At 45.9% G+C, this 22,005-nt stretch overlaps 2 protein-coding genes across 2 annotated transcripts in view; both read right to left on the bottom strand.

The window, feature by feature from the left end:
• LOC140928090 (uncharacterized) overlaps positions 1-18,245 on the bottom strand; it is a 29,000-nt gene extending 10,755 nt beyond the window's left edge. Inside the window, exons 1-3 of the mRNA XM_073377813.1 lie at positions 18,132-18,245; positions 16,767-16,929; positions 13,138-13,929 (exon numbers count right to left, since the gene is read on the bottom strand). Coding sequence (XP_073233914.1) covers positions 13,138-13,929; positions 16,767-16,929; positions 18,132-18,188 — 1,012 coding nt within the window. The 5' untranslated portion in view covers positions 18,189-18,245. The remainder of the gene's footprint in view (positions 1-13,137; positions 13,930-16,766; positions 16,930-18,131) is intronic.
• Positions 309-1,022, bottom strand: LOC140927876 (uncharacterized). The gene has a single exon (XM_073377574.1). The coding sequence runs from the start codon at positions 1,020-1,022 to the stop codon at positions 309-311; it is 714 nt and encodes a 237-aa protein (XP_073233675.1).
• Positions 18,246-22,005: the final 3,760 nt, after the last annotated feature.

The raw sequence follows: 22,005 nt of genomic DNA, 5'->3' as shown, positions 1-22,005 counted from the left end.
TGGGACGGGTTGGGGTGGCTGTCGTGGTGGGAGCCGTGGTGATCGTGGGTGGTGGCGGTGCTGTGGTGGTAGTGGTGCCTGTGCCTGCCACGGGGGGTAAGGTAAAGGCATTCAGGGCATCGTCCACATTGACCGGGTAGGTCAAATTAAAATCCGCAATCTCTTGATCCAATTGGGCTCGATCCACGGGTTGGGTCAATTCAGCCACCATGTCCGTCATGGTACTAAGGTCCCGAAGTACCGAGGGCGAGGTTGGGGACCCCACCCCGGCAGGCGAGAAGGTCGGTGTGTCCATGCGGACCGACAAGTCAATATGTTGTCCGCCTTCTCTTTGCCGACGGACCCGGGCGAGTTCTCGTTGCAGTTCGTTTTCGAACGGCAGGGACATCCACGGGCAGGGTATGGACTTGCGCCTTGCCTTCTCGGCGCGTTAAATGACTCCACAGGCGGTATCGATCATCCGACGCCGGATGCACATCCAACATCAAATAGCCAAAGGGACGGGACGTGATGCGTTTAAATAGGCGCAAGACTTGACGCCATCGGTCGGGAAAGGCTTGCAGTAAAATGGTTCGTATCCCCGTTTGATCCCGGGGATTCTTGAAGGCCACAATGTAATGCGCGTTGCGATTAATGGTCTTGGCAAATTTACCCGGTGGGAATAAATCTTGCGTCAAATACAACACGGTAATGTTGCGATGATGAGAATCTTTGGTGAACAAATCCAACACGCGTTTGTCCTGTCCCCCTTCTTCCATCAAATCGTCCAAGACCAGCACGCCACCACGCGTCCGACCAAACCATTGGGTTAAATGACGGGGGTCCGGTAACCCGCGATGAAATTGAATTCCCTCTTTCTTTTGCATACGCTCAAACCGGGGTTGCCATCGGTCGTACGCGTAGACGATCTTCTTGGGTTTGACTTGAAACATGTTCAGGTCCCGTAACCATTGTTCCACTAACTCGCTCTTGCCGCTGCCCGACGGGCCCGCGATAATCACACTACTGGGCTGTCGGATCATCCTTCCCACGGTCGAGGGTGACGTCGATAATGACCCGTGGCTCCTTTCGCACCCATGCGTTTATACCGTTTGCTTCGTCCCAATTTATAGCCAATCTTGGCCGCTTTGGCCAACACGCTCATGATGCCACGTCCGTTTTGACGACAGCGGGGTCGTCGGGAGGAAGCGCTCTGCCGTCGTCGTCGTCTGGGCATGCCGTCCAATACTCGCGGTAGAGGCGTGGCGATTCGAACTGAATCAGGTGTTCCATCGTCTCTCTTAAATGCGTTTCTTGTATGGTGTCCATGTACTGTTTGAGGGACACCCAATCTTGGTCTTGCGCCAGTTGGCGGGCTATGAGCCAATGATACCCATCCCAGGCATCTACCCCTTGGACAGTGTTCACCCGTTCAATGGGGTGGGACCACCAATACATGGTTTCTTCTAATATGAAAGCGTCAATCACCCGCTGGACATCCCCTCGCGTAATCATGATGAAATGACTACTCGTTCACAGCACCTCTCGTTTTATGGTGTTTTTTTTTTTTTATTTCTTAACACTCACAAGGATTACAAAGCATAAAGGCCTGGCGGCTCACATTCTTTTGCCCTCCCTCCTCTGGGCGGGCATCGACTTCATCTTGGACTTCTTGTTTAATCACCCGTTTCAACCGCTCAGCCACTTTCTGATCATTCAACACTAAATTGTCGCAACTCCATTGCCCCAAAAAGTCTTGATAGGACTGGCCTTGGGCTCGGGCTTTCAGGAAAAATAACGCATAATGGCCACAGGTCTGACTATCCAAGGCTTGCAAGGTCTGGTCACTGCGGATCAGGTGCTTCCATTGACTCCACCATTGGTGCAGGTCGGGGTGGGTGTACACGTGCAGGGGCAGTCCATAACTGTCAAAGATTTCGCACTTGTTCTGTTCCGTCCACAGACCCAACCAATGTTGTCCCGGTTCTCCCGCTGGATCCGTGTTGACAATGTAGGCTTGACGGATACTCTTGGGGGGTGAACGGGGTAACTGGTCGGCGGGGTACACGCCGTGAAACACGCGTCGCAAGGTGGGATCTTCTAGGGCCAACGTGCGCAGCACCCTATCACTGAGCGCCACAAACTCCATGCCCGGTGTCTTCTGTCTTCTGAGTCCACTTCAGCCGTTGATGTTGTATTTTATACCTCCCATGTGATTGATCTCATACATGTTTTCATACTCGCTCCAGACCAACACAGTGATGTTGTGTCCCACTGCAGCAGCAAAATCAATGATCAGTCGCGTATTGCCCGATTGACGGGGGTTGCGATACTGAGGATCATCGGCTTTTCCACTGGGCACATTGTTGAACAGGAACAACGTGCAGTTCTTGCCTTGTCCCCAATCTCCAGGCAGCAGGAGGGGAATCTTATCTTCATTGTAGGCACCCATGGCTTGTAGAAATCGATCGTACCCCAGTAGATCTTCATAGGCTTGATCTCCAGTCAGTTGCAGGGTTCTGTAAGGGTATTCTTCTCCATTCAAGGTCTGACGTATTTGGGTGACCCCAAACTTTTCAAAGGCAAAGGGGTAGCGTTGTAGGTTTCCATTGAAGGCATCTGAATGAAATAACCCGACCATCACTCGGTCAGGAAATCGCCCCACAAACACATTGTCTTGTTCCCACTGGGTGGTGCGTCCATCAAAGGAAAAGGTACGGATTTCGCTCCGCACCACGGGGTAGCGGGCAATCTGTTTGCCCAGCTGTCTTTCTTTCTGCAGTCTCACATAGACACTGGCATTCAAGGTCACTTTTCTCATCAACAACGTGACTTTGATGTCTTCTGGGTGAATGGCTGGAAATTTCTTGGCGACTAAAGTGCCTTTGTTGGGGGTACCTAGCAAATAGACAGTGTTGGGGTTGAGGAAGAGTTCCAAGTCCATCTGGATATTGGGGACCAACAATTTGCCTGTCTTGAGGGGTGCCAAATGGGGACGGATGAGGAAGGTGTGCCAATGCTCAGTCAGTAATCGGCTCGTCAAGGTACGCAATTCTGCATTCCCACTCCAATTGGCGTCTGTAGGGACATCCGAATTGGCGGCGGTGGCTCCCATGACATTCACCACATTCAGCTGATTGACCCATCCTTGAGGGGCTAACTTGGTGGCCCCTTCTTCTCGGTTGAAGTTCAGGAGGGTTTCTAGGTAGGCTCTATAATGGTAGGTGTTGCTCTGTTCCGTCATGAGGACCCCATTCATGCTCAGGGTGATATCTCGAAAGATGGTGTGTCCAAAATTGTTGACGCAGTACACATGTCTCGATTCGTTGCCATCCGAGATGAGCAGCCCTGCATCCAAGCCAGTATACCCAGCGGCTGGATTGGTCAGACGGACTTTGACTTTGAATCGGAGAGAATTGGTGTCGTAATAATCGTCAGAGCCCGGGATGGAGAACGTGATGGGTTGGATCCCCGTCAAGGCGGGTTGAAACTCCACCTCCCGTGAGGCTTCGTACCGATAATCCACATCGGGCACGTCAAACAGTTGGAGCGACATGATGCGGTCTGTCCCTGGGGTTCAACGTTCCCCCCTTTTTATACGTTTTCGCCTCCGTTGCCTCCTGGCTTTGGCTTGGTTGGCCCATAACACCTGTCTGAGATCCCCCCCTTTCATCCGTTGCCCGAGCCAACGTCTCCTTCTCACTTTGTCTTGCTCTGCCGCGAGGACCCTCATGGGATCCCCCATGCGCATGCGAGTGGACGTGCCAAAAATCGTGCCCCCTTTCATCTGGCGAACTTGTCGAAGCATCCTCTTCTCCATGTAGAGGGGGTCTGTCAGGCGGGAGGAAGTATACATCAAGGGATAGCGCGCCGTCATCGACTTGCCAAAGATCGTGCCCCCGACTTGGTACGGCGAGATGAACCGTCCACGGGCCCGTTGCCGTCGAATGCGATTTTGCGTTTTGAGAAAACCACCCACGCGTACCATCTTGTTTTCAACGTCCAAAGATGTCCCGTATACGTTGAGACGCTCTTTTATAGGTTTTTTTGGCTTGGTGTTTGCCGCCCGCCCAGGCCATGGCAGGGGCTTTCCGTTTTAAGCCGCGGGTGAGTTGCCCACGTCGATCCGCCCACGTCTCCGCAGCACTCTTGCCTCGTTGAATATCTTGTAGTCCCGCTTGCGCTTGCTGCACGATCAGGGGTCCCGCCAGTTTGATCAAGTCTTCGGCTAACCCTTTCCCCTCTTGCGGGGTGACCACGGGCGTGTGGTACCGCGTTAAACTGCCTCCGCGCATTTTGTCGGTGTCACGTCGAAGGTGCTTTTGGGTCCCTCGCGTGGCGTGAGTGGCTTTTTATAGCTGTTTGAGACCGATGGTCACCAAGGTTTTGCCTGGGGGTAAGATGGCCAGGGGTCCACTGGTACTGGCAATTTCCACTTCCAAAATATCCAATTGTTGTCCTCGCACTTTGATCCATTGATGGTGCAAGGGTTCCGCCGTGCTTTCCCCATCGCCGGTTCTCAACAATTGCACTTCCCGTAACAGGGGAAACTTGCCACTGCCCACGACGGTGGATTCCACTAGATCCGAATAGACCATGACGGTGCGTTTGCGGGTCCCCACCACTTTTTCAAAGGAGGCATTCAGGTTGTTAAACTGCCATTCCACCATCCTGGACAGATGAAGCCTCTTATTTTTCACCAAAAACATTTGATCCATCACATCCCTGGTCAAATCCGAGGGTTGCGACCCGGCATAATGCGCTCCTTCCCAATAATAGTCTGTTCGATTCGAGGGATCCTTGGGGGGTGTTTGGCCATCATAGGTCACGGTGGGGCAAGTGAATTGGAGATTGGGGCCCAGCACATGCCCTACCACACCTTGGAGTTGTTCGATGAAGCCAAACTTTTCCGCTACCCCTAGATCCAGGGAAAAGGCGCTTGTGGCTTTGGTCTTGTTGCCGTTGAGCAACTCTCCTTTAGGCACTGCATGCAAAATCAGGGCATTGTCTTTCCAGGTCATCCTGGGCATCCAGTTCTTTTTCACACTGACCAGGGGTCGTTCATCTGCATCAAAGGTCTTGGCATAATCTTGTTCGTACATGAGTTTCTCCATGGTCATGTTGTGCACTTCTTGCATCGCTCGTTGCCAAAACAAGTTCCCGGAGGTCACAGGATGTTTAGTACTCATGATGTCTTCCAATTCCACACTGTACTCCTTGGTCTTGAAACTGACCCGTCGATACTCCCCTATCACATATTTGCGCGTCAAGTACGTCACACTGAATTGGATGACTTTGGTATGAGGGTCTGTAGCGATGACGGCATTGCTCTGCCCTTGATCCGGGACGGTCAGGGACATCAACGAGGCATGCCATCCCGCGCCCGGTAACACCAGCCGTTCGGGCAATCGCACCTTGAAACTGTTGTTGGCATTGTTGGGAAACTCGTTGGTGGGATCGCTGACCAGCGTCAGGCGTTTAATCTCGCTCATAATGAGGAGTGGTCACATTCAAGCGGGGAGCAGGGTCCTTTTATAGCCATTGGGCCACTTTCTGCTTGCTGCGAGGGACGCGTCCTACCACGGAATTGAAGGTCGATTGTTTGGGATGAAAACACACTTGCTGGGCAATGTTGGGAAAGGCCCGGGCCAATTCCATCAGGGTCATGCACGTCTTGGGTTTAGGGGGTTTCTTCTTGCGCATCGGGGGATGACGTCCCGCGCGTCGGCGTTGTTGTTTTTTCTTGGTGGGGGACCGCAACGCGCCTCGTTTCTTGGCATACGCTTCGGCTCGATGGTAGGCATTGGCGTACGCCCATTGTTGCTTGGTCGGACTGGCCAATTTTTCCCACCACGGTTGGGTTCGCCGTTGTTCGGCCGCTTTCTTCTGAATGAATTTCAGTACGTCGGCGTCACTGGTGGGCGAGGGAGTGTAACTGGCGCGTGGTCGACTGGAATCCGCCTGCACTTCATCGAGAAACCGGACCCGCTTTTTTCTTTTTCGAGGCGTGATTTTGACGCGGACCATGGTGATCGGGAATCCAACTATCGTACTTGGCCGGCCACCCTTTCCACCGGACCAATAGCCGGCGTCCTTGGCGTTTCAACACTTTTTCGACCCGAAATAACGAGTCGTCCGACACTTGCACTTTTTGAACATCGGGTTCGTAAAACGTGCCTTTTATAGGGGTGCCGTCCCATTCACTGAGTCGATACGTGACGATCGGATGACGACGAACGTGCGTGACCACAAACACTTCTTCCGTCCACCCGGGCAAATACCCTTTTTTGAAGGGACGATGTTTCTTGTTGAGACGCACTCGATCCCCCACGCGACATTTAGGGGGTGGGGTCGTTTGCTCCAAACGTGCACCGTAGAGTCGGTCCCACACCTCCGGGACTGTTTGGGGGGTGACTTGATGCGGGGCCAGCCCAATACTGCGATGCTGGGTGTGATTGTAGGTATGAATCAAGGGCTGTAATACGTCCACGTACCGTAACGTATTGTGCGCGGTGAAATACCGGTACATGCGTTGTTTCAACGTGCGATGCCATCGTTCCACCACGGAGGCCTTGCTATCCCCAAACGTGTAAAAATGATGCCACCCCTGTTGCTTGAACCAGGCTTGCACTTTTTTATTTAAAAATTCTTTGCCTTGATCCGTCTGCACGCGGAGTGGTCGTCGCGGCGAGGCTTGTCGACGAATCTTGTCCAACCCTCGGAGCATCTCCGTGCTGCTTTTGGATTTGATGGGGACGGCCCAGGCATACTTGGACAGGACGTCGATCACGGTCAACAAATAGTTGTTCCCCTGATTCCATCGACGGAGTTTTTGCATGTCGACCAAATCCATTTGCCATTGTTCGTCTCGGTCAAAGACCAACGTGGGTGCCGTGGGAAACCGCGTCCGTCGGGGTTTGTGGAGGGTATAACTCAACACCGATTGGAGAATCTGTTGGGCTTGCGGGGGTTTCAATTTATGGGCTTGGGCAAAGGGTCGGACCCCGCCCAAGGCCCCGGGTTGCTGGGGATCTTCGTAAGCGCGTGGCAACGACATCAAGACACTGACACACACTCGTAGCCAATCTCGGTCTTTAATAGTTTTGTTCACACACCTACATGATTTTTTTCAAAACAAACATGAGCTACCAAAGTTCTTATGCAAATGGCGCGTCCTCTCCCGCTCCCTTTCCTTGGTTTGGATGGCTTCCCCAAACTGATTGGTCCACGGTCTAAGCATCTCCACAAAGTCCCTCTCTGAGTTTTTCAGCAGGGGGTCGGCAGGCATGCCCCATGGTCTGACGGACGCCTTCTCATAGTTATGGACCTCAGGGGGTGTGTCTTTTACCCATCGTCTCAGGGTGGGTTGCGCTGTCTCTCGGGGGGACCACAGCGGACCATGGAGCCATTGAAAGTAGCCACAGGGGTCTCGACCTGAGAGAAAGCTCCCACAACTGAAAAACACCTTCTGGTAATTCTTGCTGGTTCGGCTCAATTTCATCCTAGGGACCAACCCACATTTGCACTTGAGCTCTCCTCGTTGCAATCGGGCCCGGACTTGAGGGTGCGTGTCTTCTTTCAATTTCTCCATCATCACTTCCCGACTATCTTCAAACAAATACACGGGACAACCTGCTAGGGGGCACTTGAACCTCAACTGGCCAAATTGGGTCTCGGGGTTAACGCATTGGAGGATTCGATGAGGATGAAAGGGGCACGTTTCATACAAGAGCTCATTCAACTGGGTCTCCATCTGGTCAAGGTCGTGTTCTTCCCATTCCCCGACTTCCTTGGCAGGATCGGTCTGAAACGTTCCTTCCTCTAGACACTCTTCCTCATACTCTTTCAGGGTGCCCTCCATCAAGTCGTTCACGGAGGAAACGGGTGAGACGATGGGGGAAGGGGTGGGTGGTGGGTCTGCTCGGGGTATGGCGTTCAGGGCCCACACGAGTTCACTGGTAGGGTTCGGTTCCACCTTCTTCTCTACAGCCTCCGCTTCAGCTCTGGGCAAACCGATCAACGTCATCTCGTGTTCACGGGTGGCTTTCATGTCTTCTTTTTCCCCTTTGGGTTTCTTACTACCACTACTCACTCGGCGTCGTTTGCGTCCTGAGGGCACTGCAGCAGGTTGAGTGGCTTGACGTTCCATGCCTGATCGGAATGATTGGGGTGCACGTCTAGCCTGCCTTTTATAGCCCATGTCCCGGCATCTCGTGATCCTCATACGATCTGGTGTCCACCAATCCTGACTCTACTTGAGATCTCGTGAGAGTGGTGTGATTGGAGGGTCTACCAATCAGAGCTCACGCTTTCTGTTATAAAATCCGGGGTGGTTCGACGAGTGTTTTCAGTCATCGCGGTCCTCTCTTCTTGACGGTAAGCGACCATGGCGTTGAACCAAGTGGGTCTTTTGGCGTACAGTCAGGGGTTTGCCCTTTCCCGAGACGAGTATATTATTCGAGAACTGGCTTTGTGTGACTGGACAGGGCATCATCATGTGTTGTTCAAATACCTGTTACCCCATGGTGTGTCCTACGATCAATTATCCGAGAAGGCTAAGAGGCGTGTCGATCGTCAGACCCGGACAGTGCATGGGTTGCCTTTTGAACCGTCCACGGCGTACAACCGCCACGAGTTTCATCCCTACCGGCAAATCCAGGATGATCTCACCCGTTGGTGTCAACGGTACCTTACCCCCCAACGGAATCGAGTCGGGGTGTTCACCCTCAATGGTCTGTATCGACCGAACAAACGGTTACGTGTCGGGAATGGCAAACCCCCTTGCTGTACGCGGACGATGAACCGCATACCCTATGGGCGTGGACACCCTTATATCACCCTAATCACTGTTAATTTTTTCGATAGACCATGCCACTGACGATTTACACGGGCGGTGCGAAAGGTGTGGACACGCATGTGGAACGATTATGTCAGATGTATGGGCACGCGTGTGTGGTCGTCATTCCACCCTGTCACCCTCGAGCCAAGTCTCTCGCGCCTTTGACGCAGTCCAAGTTGGACGCCGCTACCCCCACTGTGACCCAGGCTGCGTTTCAATTGGGTCGACAAGTGCATCATCCCATCAGCCTTCAGTATATCCAACGCAATTATTATGTGATCAAGCCCGCGTCTTTAGTCTTGGCCGTGGGTTATTTTGACGCGTTGCACAAGCATCTCTTGGGCGGCACAGGCTGGAGTGTGGTCATGGCCCAGCTCTTAGGCAAACCCCTCTATGTCTTTGATGTGGATCGGGAAGACTGGTTATGGTGGAATCCCGCCCAAGGTCAATATCAACCCTGTGAAGGCATGACCGAGGACTATATTGCCCTCCCCACCCTCCAAGACAAGACTGCCATTGTAGGCACGCGGGAAGAAGACCCAGCGATCTATCCCACCCTGGAACGTTTATTCAAACACCAATAAAAAAACACAGTTCTAAACCACATCATTTGTTTTATTTTTTTCAATGAATATCGACGACCACAAAATTCATAGCTGACATCACATTCATAATCAAGTCCAGTCTCTTCATCACTTTGTCCACTGTATCGTACGAAGGTTTCCTCCTGCCAATCATGACGGGGCGCTGACCCAGGGGACAATTGATCTGATCCTTGAAGGTGTCAATCACAAAGGCAATGCCCTCGTTCAATAAGCGGTCGAGGTTGGGGGGTTGACGCGCCATCTCCGTCATCATGCCAATCTGAAACCCAGACATAAAAATGCTCAAAGTCAAGGTCATGAGAAGACAAAGAGTTAAACCACTTTTTTTACTCACCGAGAGCCGGTGATCCATGAGACGGTGGCAGTGGTGGCAGCCATTTTTTCTGGGGGCATGCAATCGCACCACCACTTGATTCCACCAACGGCCTTCGCCCAGGTGTTGTGGGAACCCTGTGAGGTCGCATTTGGGTAGACCCTTGAACTCCTGCACCACTTTCTTCCGTTTGTCCATCGTGTAGAAACACTCGACCCAAAACATGATTTTGATTTGGACTTCCAATGGGAGCACGCGGCCAAACGGTTTGTTCTTAGGATCGACTAACCCTCGGCAGTCCATTCTGACACAGTGAACAACTTGGCGATTGACCTCTCACCGTGGTGTTCCCTTGTTTATCCTCCAGTCTCCACCAATCACGCACTCGCGCTAGACCCCCTGGTCCAGGGAGGATAAGGTGTACCCATGGGGGGTACCCCCTAGAGTCTCCTCTCGTTCTTAGACACCCCACGTGATGGCTCTCCACCACTCTGATTCGCTCGTGGAGTCTCTAAAGCACGTTGCGCGCCCTGTGTGGACTCATTCCAGTTTGTTCAGTCACGCTGGTCAAAATGGTGAGCTCATTATCATCGTTGGTATTGTACTCGATGCCAATCGCCATGCTGTTCGAAGCCCTGAAGTTGATGTGGCACACGCCTCTAAGAAGCGACTGCGTGCGCGCCTTCTTCCAAAGATGTACTCATGAGGAACTGCGGGATTGGGCCAAAACGTTGCCGTGGGACCACCCCGTTGCCCGGAAACTCGACCATGAGGTCCATCGCCGCCGCATGGCTGGTAAGTGTCATGGCTTTCATTTTTTTCGGGTGTGGGTCCCTTTTTTCCCTCATGTCCCTTTTTTGATTCCTAGACGTGTTCAAGGGGTTTGCGTTTCTACGAGACGTGTTGTGGCCTGTCCACCTGTGCCTTTGCCCTCGACGAGCTCGACTCAATTGGGCTGCGCGGTTCTGGGTCCCAGCCTGTTCCTGTTGATTTTTATTTTTTTATTAGATTCTTGGGAGTATGTGGAGAATCAGCCTGTCTGTCATATATATCAATGGGTCGCCCATCCCACCCCTGGCGGCGTGTGTAATCATTGCGAGAGAATGATGGAGGGAATGACCTTAGACGATGTGATTGCAGGCAACCGGGAGGGGTCCCTCACCGAAGATGATATTGTGGACTATGTACAGAGTGGGGACCCCAACCATCGGGACTGGGACGATTGGCCCTTAAGGATGACATTTAGAATCAATTCGTTTCTCCGGCGCCAGGGTCCTGTGGATGACCCGGATTTAGCTGCCTTAGGTTTTTTAGAGGAGGATTAATTTTAGATTAAATTTTTTTTTTACAGCCACGCATTGTTTGTTGCGTCATCATACGCAATGGATCCGCCCTTTGCAAGCCGGTTTTTTTCGTACCAGTATTCCTGTCTTGATTCGACTTTCCACCTCTTTGTAGGCTTTCATTATACATTAAAACATTATGGAAGTTGGATTAGACCCGTGCAATTGCGATGTCATTATAGTACGGTTCGATGTGTAATTAGTCTTCATGAAACGTTTCAGATGTGATTTCCACGATGGACGAATGGGGGTGGATCATTGCCGTATACCAACGATACCATATTTATACTGTTCATCATTTTGTGCAATACTGTAATCATCCATAGTCTTCATGAATTTAGCCTATTATTATTAAATTTTTAGATGTGATTACCGACATTGAAATCTATGGGTACAGAGGCTGGATCCGAGACCGCATTGCTTTTTTACTCATGGTTTAGACCATTATTATTAATTTTTTTTCGTAGATTCGCTTACCATTCTCAGTACCCACAGGGTTCATGGTACTTCCGCTGCATGGTGTTTCCTCGGCAGTATCGTGCAGTGGTACACTGGATCGGGGATTCATCTTCCATTTCCGAGACCCATTAAATTACTCTGTTGTCGTTGTTATTTGAATTTTCGTTTTGCCGGCGACTTACACGTGCCCTGTTATTGGTGCGAGATGTTGCAAGGCATGGGCTACCCACTCCGTCCTTAAAATATGTTTTTTTTAATTTTTTTTCAGATTCTCATTTTCTCATGCGAGCCATTTATCTCCCTTTCTTATTTCAGCCATTGCCGAGGTGATAGACCGACATTCCAGGTCCCTCCAAAATTTGACGGGGCGATTGTATTTTGTGTGTAAACGCTGCTGGATTTATTTACGGCACGTGTCCGAACTCCATGAACCCTGTCGGGGCTGTGCCATGATGGACAGTATGGATTGGGAATTTTGAACACCCGGCAGGGGGAGGTCTGCATGGTGGCGCCACCCCTACTGGATGTTCATGAATATATTTTTTTTAATTAGATTCCTTTTGGGTCTTACAAGATATCATGATTTTCCGAAGCTGGCCTATCCCTCACAAACTTTGTATTGTCAATCATCAAGGATGGTCCAGCTTACTTTATCTGTTCAAACTAAAACGTTAATTTTTTTCCCAGAAACGCTTTGGATCTTTCAACATTTTAATTTCAACCAAGACTGGATGTTAATTGAATTATTTTGTGTACAATCTTTTCCGGGCGTGACACCACGAGGGCGTCACACACGTCCCACTTTGTAAACAAGTCTTTTTTGTTTTTTCTAGTTATTCATTGGACAGTAAGACACCGCCTCGTGCGTGCCAATGGTCGAGTGTTTCTGATTCAGTTTGCTTCTTGGCTCTAATCACCCCTCTTTTTAATTCGTTTCAGCCGCTCATTCTAATTTACAATTTCATTTACTCAAACCGTGGTCCTTCGCAGGATTCAATCATTATATTCCATGGCCACATCCGCATCACATGACTTCCATAGCCAAGTGGCAAACACCCTTTCTTATGTTTACTTATTAAAGTCAAGGGCGTGACGTCATTTGGGCGTCACATACGTCCCGGATGTAACTTAGGATTTACGCGGTACGTTCATTAAAACCCATGCAGTGATGTTGTCCTCAATAGAGTGTGTTTTTATTGACTTTCGGGGATGCGAGGGGACTGGGGCTTATTTTGAGTGTTTGCGCATGCGTAGTAGGTCTAGGCGGACATAGGCTCCTATGAATGCGGGGGACCTGTGGAGTCGTTGGGCGGTCTGCGCATGTGCCTACGATCCCATTCACGTGACTGCGCAGGGGAAACGTCTGGGGTTGATCTGCGCATGCGTCCCATTTGTACCCAGGTTCTACGCGGTACGGTCCTTAAAACTATGCCAAGTATGCGGATCCACCTCTTGGGTGGGGTCACGTGATTTTTATGCCCATATTTGGGAGCTTTGACGTCATTGAAGTCACATGGGCTGTATGCTTGATTCTGATTGGTCGAGAAAAATTTTGCTGCGCTGTGATTGGTTGGGACCTATTGGAGACCCCCTTACTACTGCCGATGAACTGTAGTAAGTGAGGATGGCGGCATTTAGAAGCGATATTCATTTCTCTTTCAAACAGATTTATGTTATGAGGAGAAAGAATCAACTCATGGATCTGTTTCACTGCTACAGTACAGCCACAATACGTTCCCTCATTGACAATTCCCCATCCTCCCCTCCCAAGGTATTTCTCTGTGATTTGAATTTCGTCCCGGGGAATAACCCAGTCACGTGTTTCCTGGTTCCGCAATTGATTTATTGTTTCCTGTCCTGTTGAAAGACTTAACTGTAGTTCAGAAACTTGTCCTCGGCAATTGGTCAACTGCTGTCCTATCTCCCTCAGTTGCCGCTGCAACTCCACCAGCTGCCGCTGGAAATTTTCTTCACGATGTTGAAACTCCCCCAGCTGCCTCTGAGAATTTTCTTCACGTTGTTGAAACTCCCTCAGCTGCCTTTGAGAATTTTTTTCTCTTTCCTGAAGCTCTCTCAACAACCGCTGCATATTTTGTTCACGTTGTTGAAACTCCATCAGTTGCCTTTGAGAATTGTTTTCTCGTTCCTGAAGCTCTCTCAATAGTCGCTGCATATTTTGTTCACGTTGCTCAATATCCGTTAGGTGGCTTTGAGAGTCCTGATACCGTTCTTTAACCACTCTGAGTTTCCTTTGTAAATCCTGCTCGCGTTGCTGCATCTCCCGTTTCTGTCTCTGGAAGTTTTCCTCACGTCGCTGAAAATCCCTCCACTGACTTTCTATTTCTGAGGTTCGCCTTGGCAAATTTGCTTTGCGTAGATTTTGTTTTTTTTCTAAAAAGATAATTCATGATCAAAAACAAAACAAGGCAATCATGAAAATCACCCAAGTAACATGGGCAACCCGATTAAGTGTCACCTAAAAATGAAAAATTAAATATTTTGACTTCAAAGAAAATTTTAAATGTACTGCGTTCCTCTCTTTAAACTGAGCGACGCATAAGCTTAAGAGATACTGATGAAGAAGATGAAAATCAGAATTTCGTTTCGCTCCGATTGTCACTAAATAATTATGGCTTGCTTGTAAACTCACACAAAATATTGAAATGTGTGTCCAAGAATAGCCCCTTCTTTGAACGAGCTCTCATTTTTTCGTTCAGATGAACCTTAAATCAGTCGATTTGATATCAAAACGTTTCGACACGATCCAGTCCGAAATTGAAATCACGCCCGCATTTTTACTCTAACTGCTTATCCCATAGGACGTTGCATCTTTTACCGCACAGCGGAAACAGTTTTTACCAACTGCCAATCTTGAGAGACCTTCAGGAACGAGAAAAAAATTCTCAAAGGCAACTGATAGAGTTTCAACAACGTGAACAAAATATGCAGCGGTTGTTGAGAGAGCTTCAGGAAAGAGAAAAAAATTCCTAATTCCTAATTCTGTTAGTGACATGTCCCCTCCCCACTACTTTATCGGTCTTCCTCTCTCCTTTTCTCATCTGTCTTTCCCTCCAAGATGATCTTTCCCAAGCCCTAATTTGTTTACATTGGCCAAAATACTTAAGCTTTTGTTTCTTTTAAAAAGGGTAACTTACGAGTTCAAAAAAACAATACACTAAATCTGGAGTGCAAAGACATCCGTGATGAGTTTTTAGAAAACCTGAATTTTTCCATATAAATTTTCTGTAATTTTGATACTGTGGAATTACAGAAAATGTATGGGAAAATCAAGCATCAAATATATGAATTCAGGAAGAATTAGCGGGCTTTGAATTCCAATACAAATCTTTGAATTTCCCTCCATCTTGCCCTGATTACCTATGATGCCGTGACTATGAGCGTGAACTCCTCTATACGAGCCCACATCGCTGAGGTCTGTCTTTTGTAACGTCATACTAGATTAAACTTTTGTAAGTGCATTTTCTGTTCTGCACGATGAGGACTAAGGATGTGCTGCAAGATTTGCCATTGCTATTAAATTTGCATTTGCATGTCAGCATTTGTGATTTGCTCTTTTAATAGTAATAAGCTTATGTGTTACATTAAGAGAACTATTTAAGTGAAAACTCTCCTAATATGTGTAATAAACAGCTCACGTCTTAGAAAGTGCTTTGTACAAGGTCATATTCACGAGTTGTTTGTGTCAAAAGCCCTCACTCGCTCGTATCTCGCTCGTTCGGATTTTGACACAAACAAGCTCGTGAATATAACCCCGTACAAAGCACTTTCTATGACGTAAACTACATTTTTGATAAGAAAACTACTGAGGACGATTCAGGATCTGAGGGGAAATTTTGGCGGCGGAACCGCCAGTACGCGAGAAAAATGAGGCGAGAAAGCAATTCGCGTCAATCGATTTGTGAATTACAGACTAATGCAGTTGATTCAAAGCTTTCATTTAGTCTTAAATATGATCTGATTTTTTTTACTCCAAATCACTAGAATAGGGGCCGGCCGGATATCATGCTCTTCTTTGTTGCTTTAAAAAGGAAGATCAATGTTGTTCTAGTAGTCTACCCCTCTTGACACTGTTAACAGCGAACAATGTTTTGACGCGAAGATTCCCGGTCGACAAAATTTATAAGCGTTAATATTCTGTCTTGTTATATAACAATTATTCACCGAAGTGGAGGTGGCTAGTAGTGAGTACTTACCGAGGCCGCGAAGCGGCGAGGTAAATTTCCACTACTAGCCACCTCCACTTCGGTGAATAATTGTTTTAGTATATACTAAAACAGTGAGATATTTGAGGACAAAAATGATGATTTTTAACTCATTTACTGTTGCCAACGATTACAATTTGGGCGCACGATGACCGAACGGTCGCGGTCATCGCTTTTTCTTAGCGACAAATAAAACTTTTGAAGGCGTTTGTATTGCTCTTGCGGGGAAGTTTCTTCAAAAGGAGTTGTGAATTCTTTTTGTATTTAAAATCATTTTGTAAAAAAGATTATTAAATTTAGTTTTAAGCTTATTTATGAACAAGTCAACTAAATTAAGTAGCGCAAGACTTAAGCTTAATTTGCATTTGTAAACAAAAAACTTTTTCACCGGTTTTATCGATGAATTTAAGTAAAAAAGACAAAGATTTACCTGTTAAAACTTCCAAACCGAACTTCGTCACCTAGCTTTTTCATGTATTTTGGGAATAGCTTGCATGATTAGTTGTGAAATTTCTTAGTTTGTTACGGCAGCAAACCGGGAAGGCATTTTGCTCGCAACTTACGCAAGTTTGGCGTCGCTCGCTCGGAGGAACTGGAGGTGAATCAGTGAATAGTGAAGGATATTCACTGATTGAGTAGCCAATCAGAGCGCGCGAAAAACACTATCCACTGTTTTAGTATATACTAAATATGGATATTTCACTTATCAATTATAAATATTTAAGCCCAGCTATCCACACAAATGTACGGGTTTAACCGTACGCTTCTCAATTCAAAAACACCAAACTAACTACTATTGCCATAAGCTTGAGCTACCTGTTTTCATAAACCTTCGTAAATACAGTAAGTTTAACCCGTATTCGTCTTTTTATTTAAAGACTAAAACCAAAAAAAAAAAAAGATCTGCCTGTTTCCATACATTTGTACAGAGGTTCAACCATGTACCTCTTTATTCCAAAACCAAAACTTAAACAAAATTTTGGAAATTACTTTGAACACTCTCACCTTTGATTGGGACGGGCATTTTTTCAATAAAAAGCTGAAGCTCATTTGGATCAGCATCTTTTAGTTGAACAGTTTGTCCTTCGTGACTCCACCAGTCTTTTAGCTCTTTAATTGTAACTGTATCCTTGGTGACCTTCATTGTAGTTTCAGGCATAATTACAAACTGAAAAAAGTAAGGAGAGGTAGTATTGGATTACTTCCTTGAAATACGTACTTTAGTCGATTAATAGAGATAAATCAATACATTTACAGGTCAATTAACTGCATATTACACCGATATCCGGCAGTATAATCGTCATCCGCGATCAAAGTTCACCTAAAGTGTTGCGCAAAGTACAGTACAGCTTCCTTAGTTTCCTCAACAACATGGCTTAATCACAGTACAGAGTAACCGTTGAATGTTAATCGTTAACAAACATTGCGCAATTTTTACAAACCTCTATAAAAAGCGGACACTTGGGAAGGTCCCGAAGGTGTCCGCTTAATACCAGGGGGGGGGGGGGGGGGGTACTTGGCTAAATTTTTGCTGGGTATGTGCCGCTGGCCTTTCAGAGCCCCTACCCCATTATAATCTATTCTGTGACCAATTATAGACCCCATCTTAGCCACTTTTGGGCAAATAATCACTGAATGAAGAGCACTTTACTTTTCACCTACAGTGGAAACATTCTGGTACGTTTGCTAACCGTAAATATGAAGAACTGTCTTACCCCAAAAAATCCCAAAATGTGCCACCCCATTCGAGTAACTCTATTGAAATTTCGACCCCTCTATAGTCAGTCCAGTTGTGAAAATGCGACCCCATCCAGCGGCACATTCCTATTAGCCTCTTATAATGAAGTAACCCTTCCCTCCCGGGGCTTACCTCCTCACGGAACTTTATGATAAAGTAACACAATCTTCCAAATTATAAACAGCAATCACATGATTTATACGATAACATAACGCTGTTTTTATATCTCATAGCAACCTTATTTCCGCTTTTTTGCCAGTTGTTGTAATCTAACGGTCAATCGTTGATATTACCTGATGATGAGTGTGGTCATCTTTTGGCCGCACGAAACAGAGCTGTAGTAATAAAACCATGCACTACCTCTGAAGTCTTGAACCAGTTTATTATAATTGTATTGTTAAATTATATATTTAAAAGCCTTTCACTCCTAGAGTCATGGATCTATAAAATTTAGTTCTAACCCTTGAGACCCTGGACGAAACCCCTCTATCAGTACTCTCACGATGGTACTATTTGTTTTCAGTATTGGACGAAATGAAATTTCGACTTCTCTGTTGATAACGTTTGATTTTGCTGATTTTGTCAGTGCAATCTCGGAAGTGAAAGAGGAAAAACATCAATAACTCACATACCATCTCGTCATGCCCCGCTATCCTACTGGCATATAAAATGCGGCAATCGATGAACATCGCACGAAACCAAAGTTGTAGCTCTCCTTCTCCATCCTTCTTACCGCGCAATGAGACGGTACCAAGTACAACACAAAGCTGTGTATAGTACAACTGACTGACCCAACTAAGCCAATCCATTTTGTTTATTGGAAGTGCACCTCGTACCCAGGCTCTCATCCTACTGAAAATCGCAGCCGCCGCAAGGACGGTATGGACTGGATTTGTGCGCTGAGGCGTTTTTCATTTTATTTCGTTCATTTGTTTTTATTTACCATTTTGTGAAAACTCAGACTAGATCAACAAAATGCACTTTCAAAGTGACTTTTTTCCTGCATGTGTTTAAAATGCTTCGCGCTCGAGCAAAGTTTACATATTAGTTGACATAGCACCGCCTACTCTGCATATTTCAAACACTGAGAACTTTTTAAAGTAAACTTTAAAAAAACATTGGTCCAAGACACGTGAAATGGGTTTATAGAAATCATATTCCAAAGAAATTCTGTGACTGAAAACCGATCAGATACCAAAAAGCTGCTGCAGCCCACAGGTTTGAAGAATAATCTAGGACGGGGAATTTTAACCGCCAACCACAGTTTCTCTTTCATTTCTAAAACACGTGATGTCAAGTCTGGGGTCAGTGATCCACTTAAACCTGTCAGACCAGACTTTTTGCAGGTATTCTCTTTTGTAGTTTGCTCGTTTCGCTTAAGTCACGGTTAAAATGGTCTACGGTGCAAGCGAAAGAAAAAATACCGGCTAAATATCCTCGTGTGAAGCTTACACTGTGTCAGGGAAGGAAGGAGAAAGATTAGAAAAAAAAAAAAAAACATTTTATACAGGCTGAATTGCCTGAAAAATGCAAGCAAAAAAAGAAGAAATAGAAGAAGAAAAACTTTTCCCCTTTTAGTTGACCATTAAAAGTGAAATACATCCCTTAGCAAAACAAACTGATCAATCTGAGAAAGCCACGTGTCCAACTCACCCAACTGGGAAAGAGGAAACTTACAGTGGACAGTCATGTGAAAAGATGATCTGCTAGGAGACCAGCCACTGTATGGTTTTATTCGACCCCTTACCATTCTCAAACATTCTTTCTATTTTTAGCATCGAAGCACAAAATATTGTCGTTCGGTCCTGAACACCTTGAGTGATGCCACAAACTACAAGCTTACTCCGCTACGAGGCGATAACCATACATCCCCTTCCCTCTAAGTTATTTCAAGTTTTTTTCCTTTTGTCTTTTAAAATTAAACGTGCTTTTTCCTTGCTTATGTTGTCTACAATGATAAGAAGCTTGTGTGTTTCACACAGGGTATTAATTTTTTTTTAATGATTTGAATATTTGATAGTTTCCCTCAAAGTAGAATTACGCAGAATACATATAAAAAGTCAATTGCACTTTAATACCAGCCATATATAAGGCGAGAATTTACCGACAGAAAAAATATTAATGAAAATTGACCTCAACATCAATTTATTCAATTCCCAGAAAGCCGGAAATTGCGATTCTGAGAATTTAGTTTTCCACATTTTTTCTACACGTGCAGGAGCATGTCCAGCGAATCCCCAAAAAAGACAAATAGAAATTAATTAGAATATGTTGATTTTCCGCCAAATGAATAAACTGAAAAAAAGATTTTGGTTAACATCTTTACTCTTAACATATGGTGTTCTTTATTCTCAATATTTAAAGAGTAGAATTCAACCAATTCAGTGGTTGTTTTAATCGTAACTTTTGCAAATTTTACCAAGCCAAGAAAAGAAAATATCGAAACTTGTAAGAATTGTCTCTTTTATGTAAAGAATTCTCTCTTTTTTCTTTCAATACAGGCATCACAAAACAATTGCAAAATGATATAAATTTCGTTTTTGTTTCTAAGGCCTGAACAAAAGATTTGGATCGACTGTAGAACGATAAACAGCTATAAACTAAGACTATTTTCCTCCAACTAGAGTCTTCACCGTCATTATCGAGTCAAATAATTTTATATTATCTCGTTTCCCAAGTGCGTGCTGTTGCAAACCAGTCGGCAGTAAATAAACAAAAGCCTCATTGTTCTCGCGAAAATCAAATTGAGACGCATTTATTACAACTTGATGACAATTATAGACCGGTAAACGCATTTGTATTGCAAATCCGTGTCATAAGAAAAGGATTATAACATCTCGCTCGCATACGGCCTGAGGTGCTCCCAAAGTCCCATAAATTACTGTAACAACGTTACAGTAAATTGTATGGGACTCTCCAGGATACTTACAATTCAGGCGATTTGTGTTGCTCTACTGAAAATTAAAATTACTCAATTTCCTGGTAGATTCCGTCTAAAACTCAGTTCTTAGTTGATAAACTATGCTATCCTTAAGGTAATCCTGTCTTGTCTAAATGATCTAATTTATTTGGGGCTGTAATGCAGTCTCGTATTAAAAACTCGACTCTTCGAAGGAGAAGCACAAATTTGATGTCAAATCGCATTCACTTTCTCATACTGGATGAAATGCTGTACTGGGCAGCACAGAAAGGGTAATATGATACACATATTGACCTTTACGGGTATCGAGGGGCGGGAGGTTATATTGATAGAACTATGTTGCCTTTAATTATTCAAAGGGACACACAGTTTGTTCGACATTTTAGGATGATCAAACTATCCAAAGTAAAATCGCAGTGATACACTTGAGGAGTCCACGGTGACGCAACATATCCAGGGCTGAACTAACAGAACCCTATACACTGTATTTTTGATTAACTGAAGGCTAACTGCACTTCTTTTGTGTTCTACTCAACTCTGCTCTGCTCTGCTCAGCTTAGCTCTCCGTTTTGAATATTGTCAGACCTACTCTTACGTAATCTTCTCTTCCCGCGCAGTAGTGTGATCACTCCTCTCCCGTCAATGTGGCCAGGGTCCAAATCCCGGTGTCGATGAAATATGTGAGTTAAGTTTGTTGTTGGTTCTCTCCTTTGCTCCGAGAGGTTTTTCTATGCATCCACGTGCATAAGTATGCATAATTTATGAAAGAACAAAAGGCAAATTCCCTGGAGAACATCAGGCGGTCTGAATTAATAAAACAAACCAAAAAAATGCAAGCTAAATGTAGCCTGTACAGAAGGCGCTTGGAGGCAATGGGCGCCTGCTACGCAAGCTAAGCTGGACTGGGGTCTGTTTGAATCTACGCAAACGTTATCCTGAATAAGCGTAAGGTAACAAATATAACACAGGGAAAAACGTAACGTTTTCAATCTCTTCAAAGGTATAATAATAGGTAGCAAAAATAAAGAACATAAGTAATGATAACGATCACGATATTGATGATGATGACGATAGTAAAAGTAAAATCCAGTTAAAACAGAAGAGTAAGCTCAGATGATTAAGCTGCATGTTTAATGTTGGTTTCTCCCTCCTAATATAATTATGAGAAGTTTATATTTGTTAACTGGAAAGACGAACGTGTCGGTTTTTCACAATAACGGCCATTGACCACCACAGAAAATGCTATAACACACCCATAATGCTCTTTGTTTGTCACCCCAAAACTTTTGCAGAAGCATTGTTTTCAGTTTCTTTTGAGGCCATTTGAACTCCAAAGGGATTGAATCTAAGAGAGGAAATGGCTTCCCCCGGGAATAAAAAAAAATTTTCGGAATTAACGATGAGTGTCCTTACAGCGGGGTTCGAGTGACATAAAATGTATTTTACCTTTAAAGGCTTCTCTACAATTACACTAAATCGCATTCAAGGTAAAGGAAGAAGTAAAGGAAAGTCATGTAGAACCGTCATGTGTATAACAGAACTCGAAAGACTTCTTAAACATCCGTTGATGAGTATACACAGGATAA

This window comes from Porites lutea, chromosome 2, assembly GCF_958299795.1.
Source record: "Porites lutea chromosome 2, jaPorLute2.1, whole genome shotgun sequence".
Classification (NCBI taxonomy): Eukaryota; Metazoa; Cnidaria; class Anthozoa; order Scleractinia; family Poritidae; genus Porites; species Porites lutea.
This window is presented reverse-complemented; position numbering and strand designations above follow the sequence as displayed.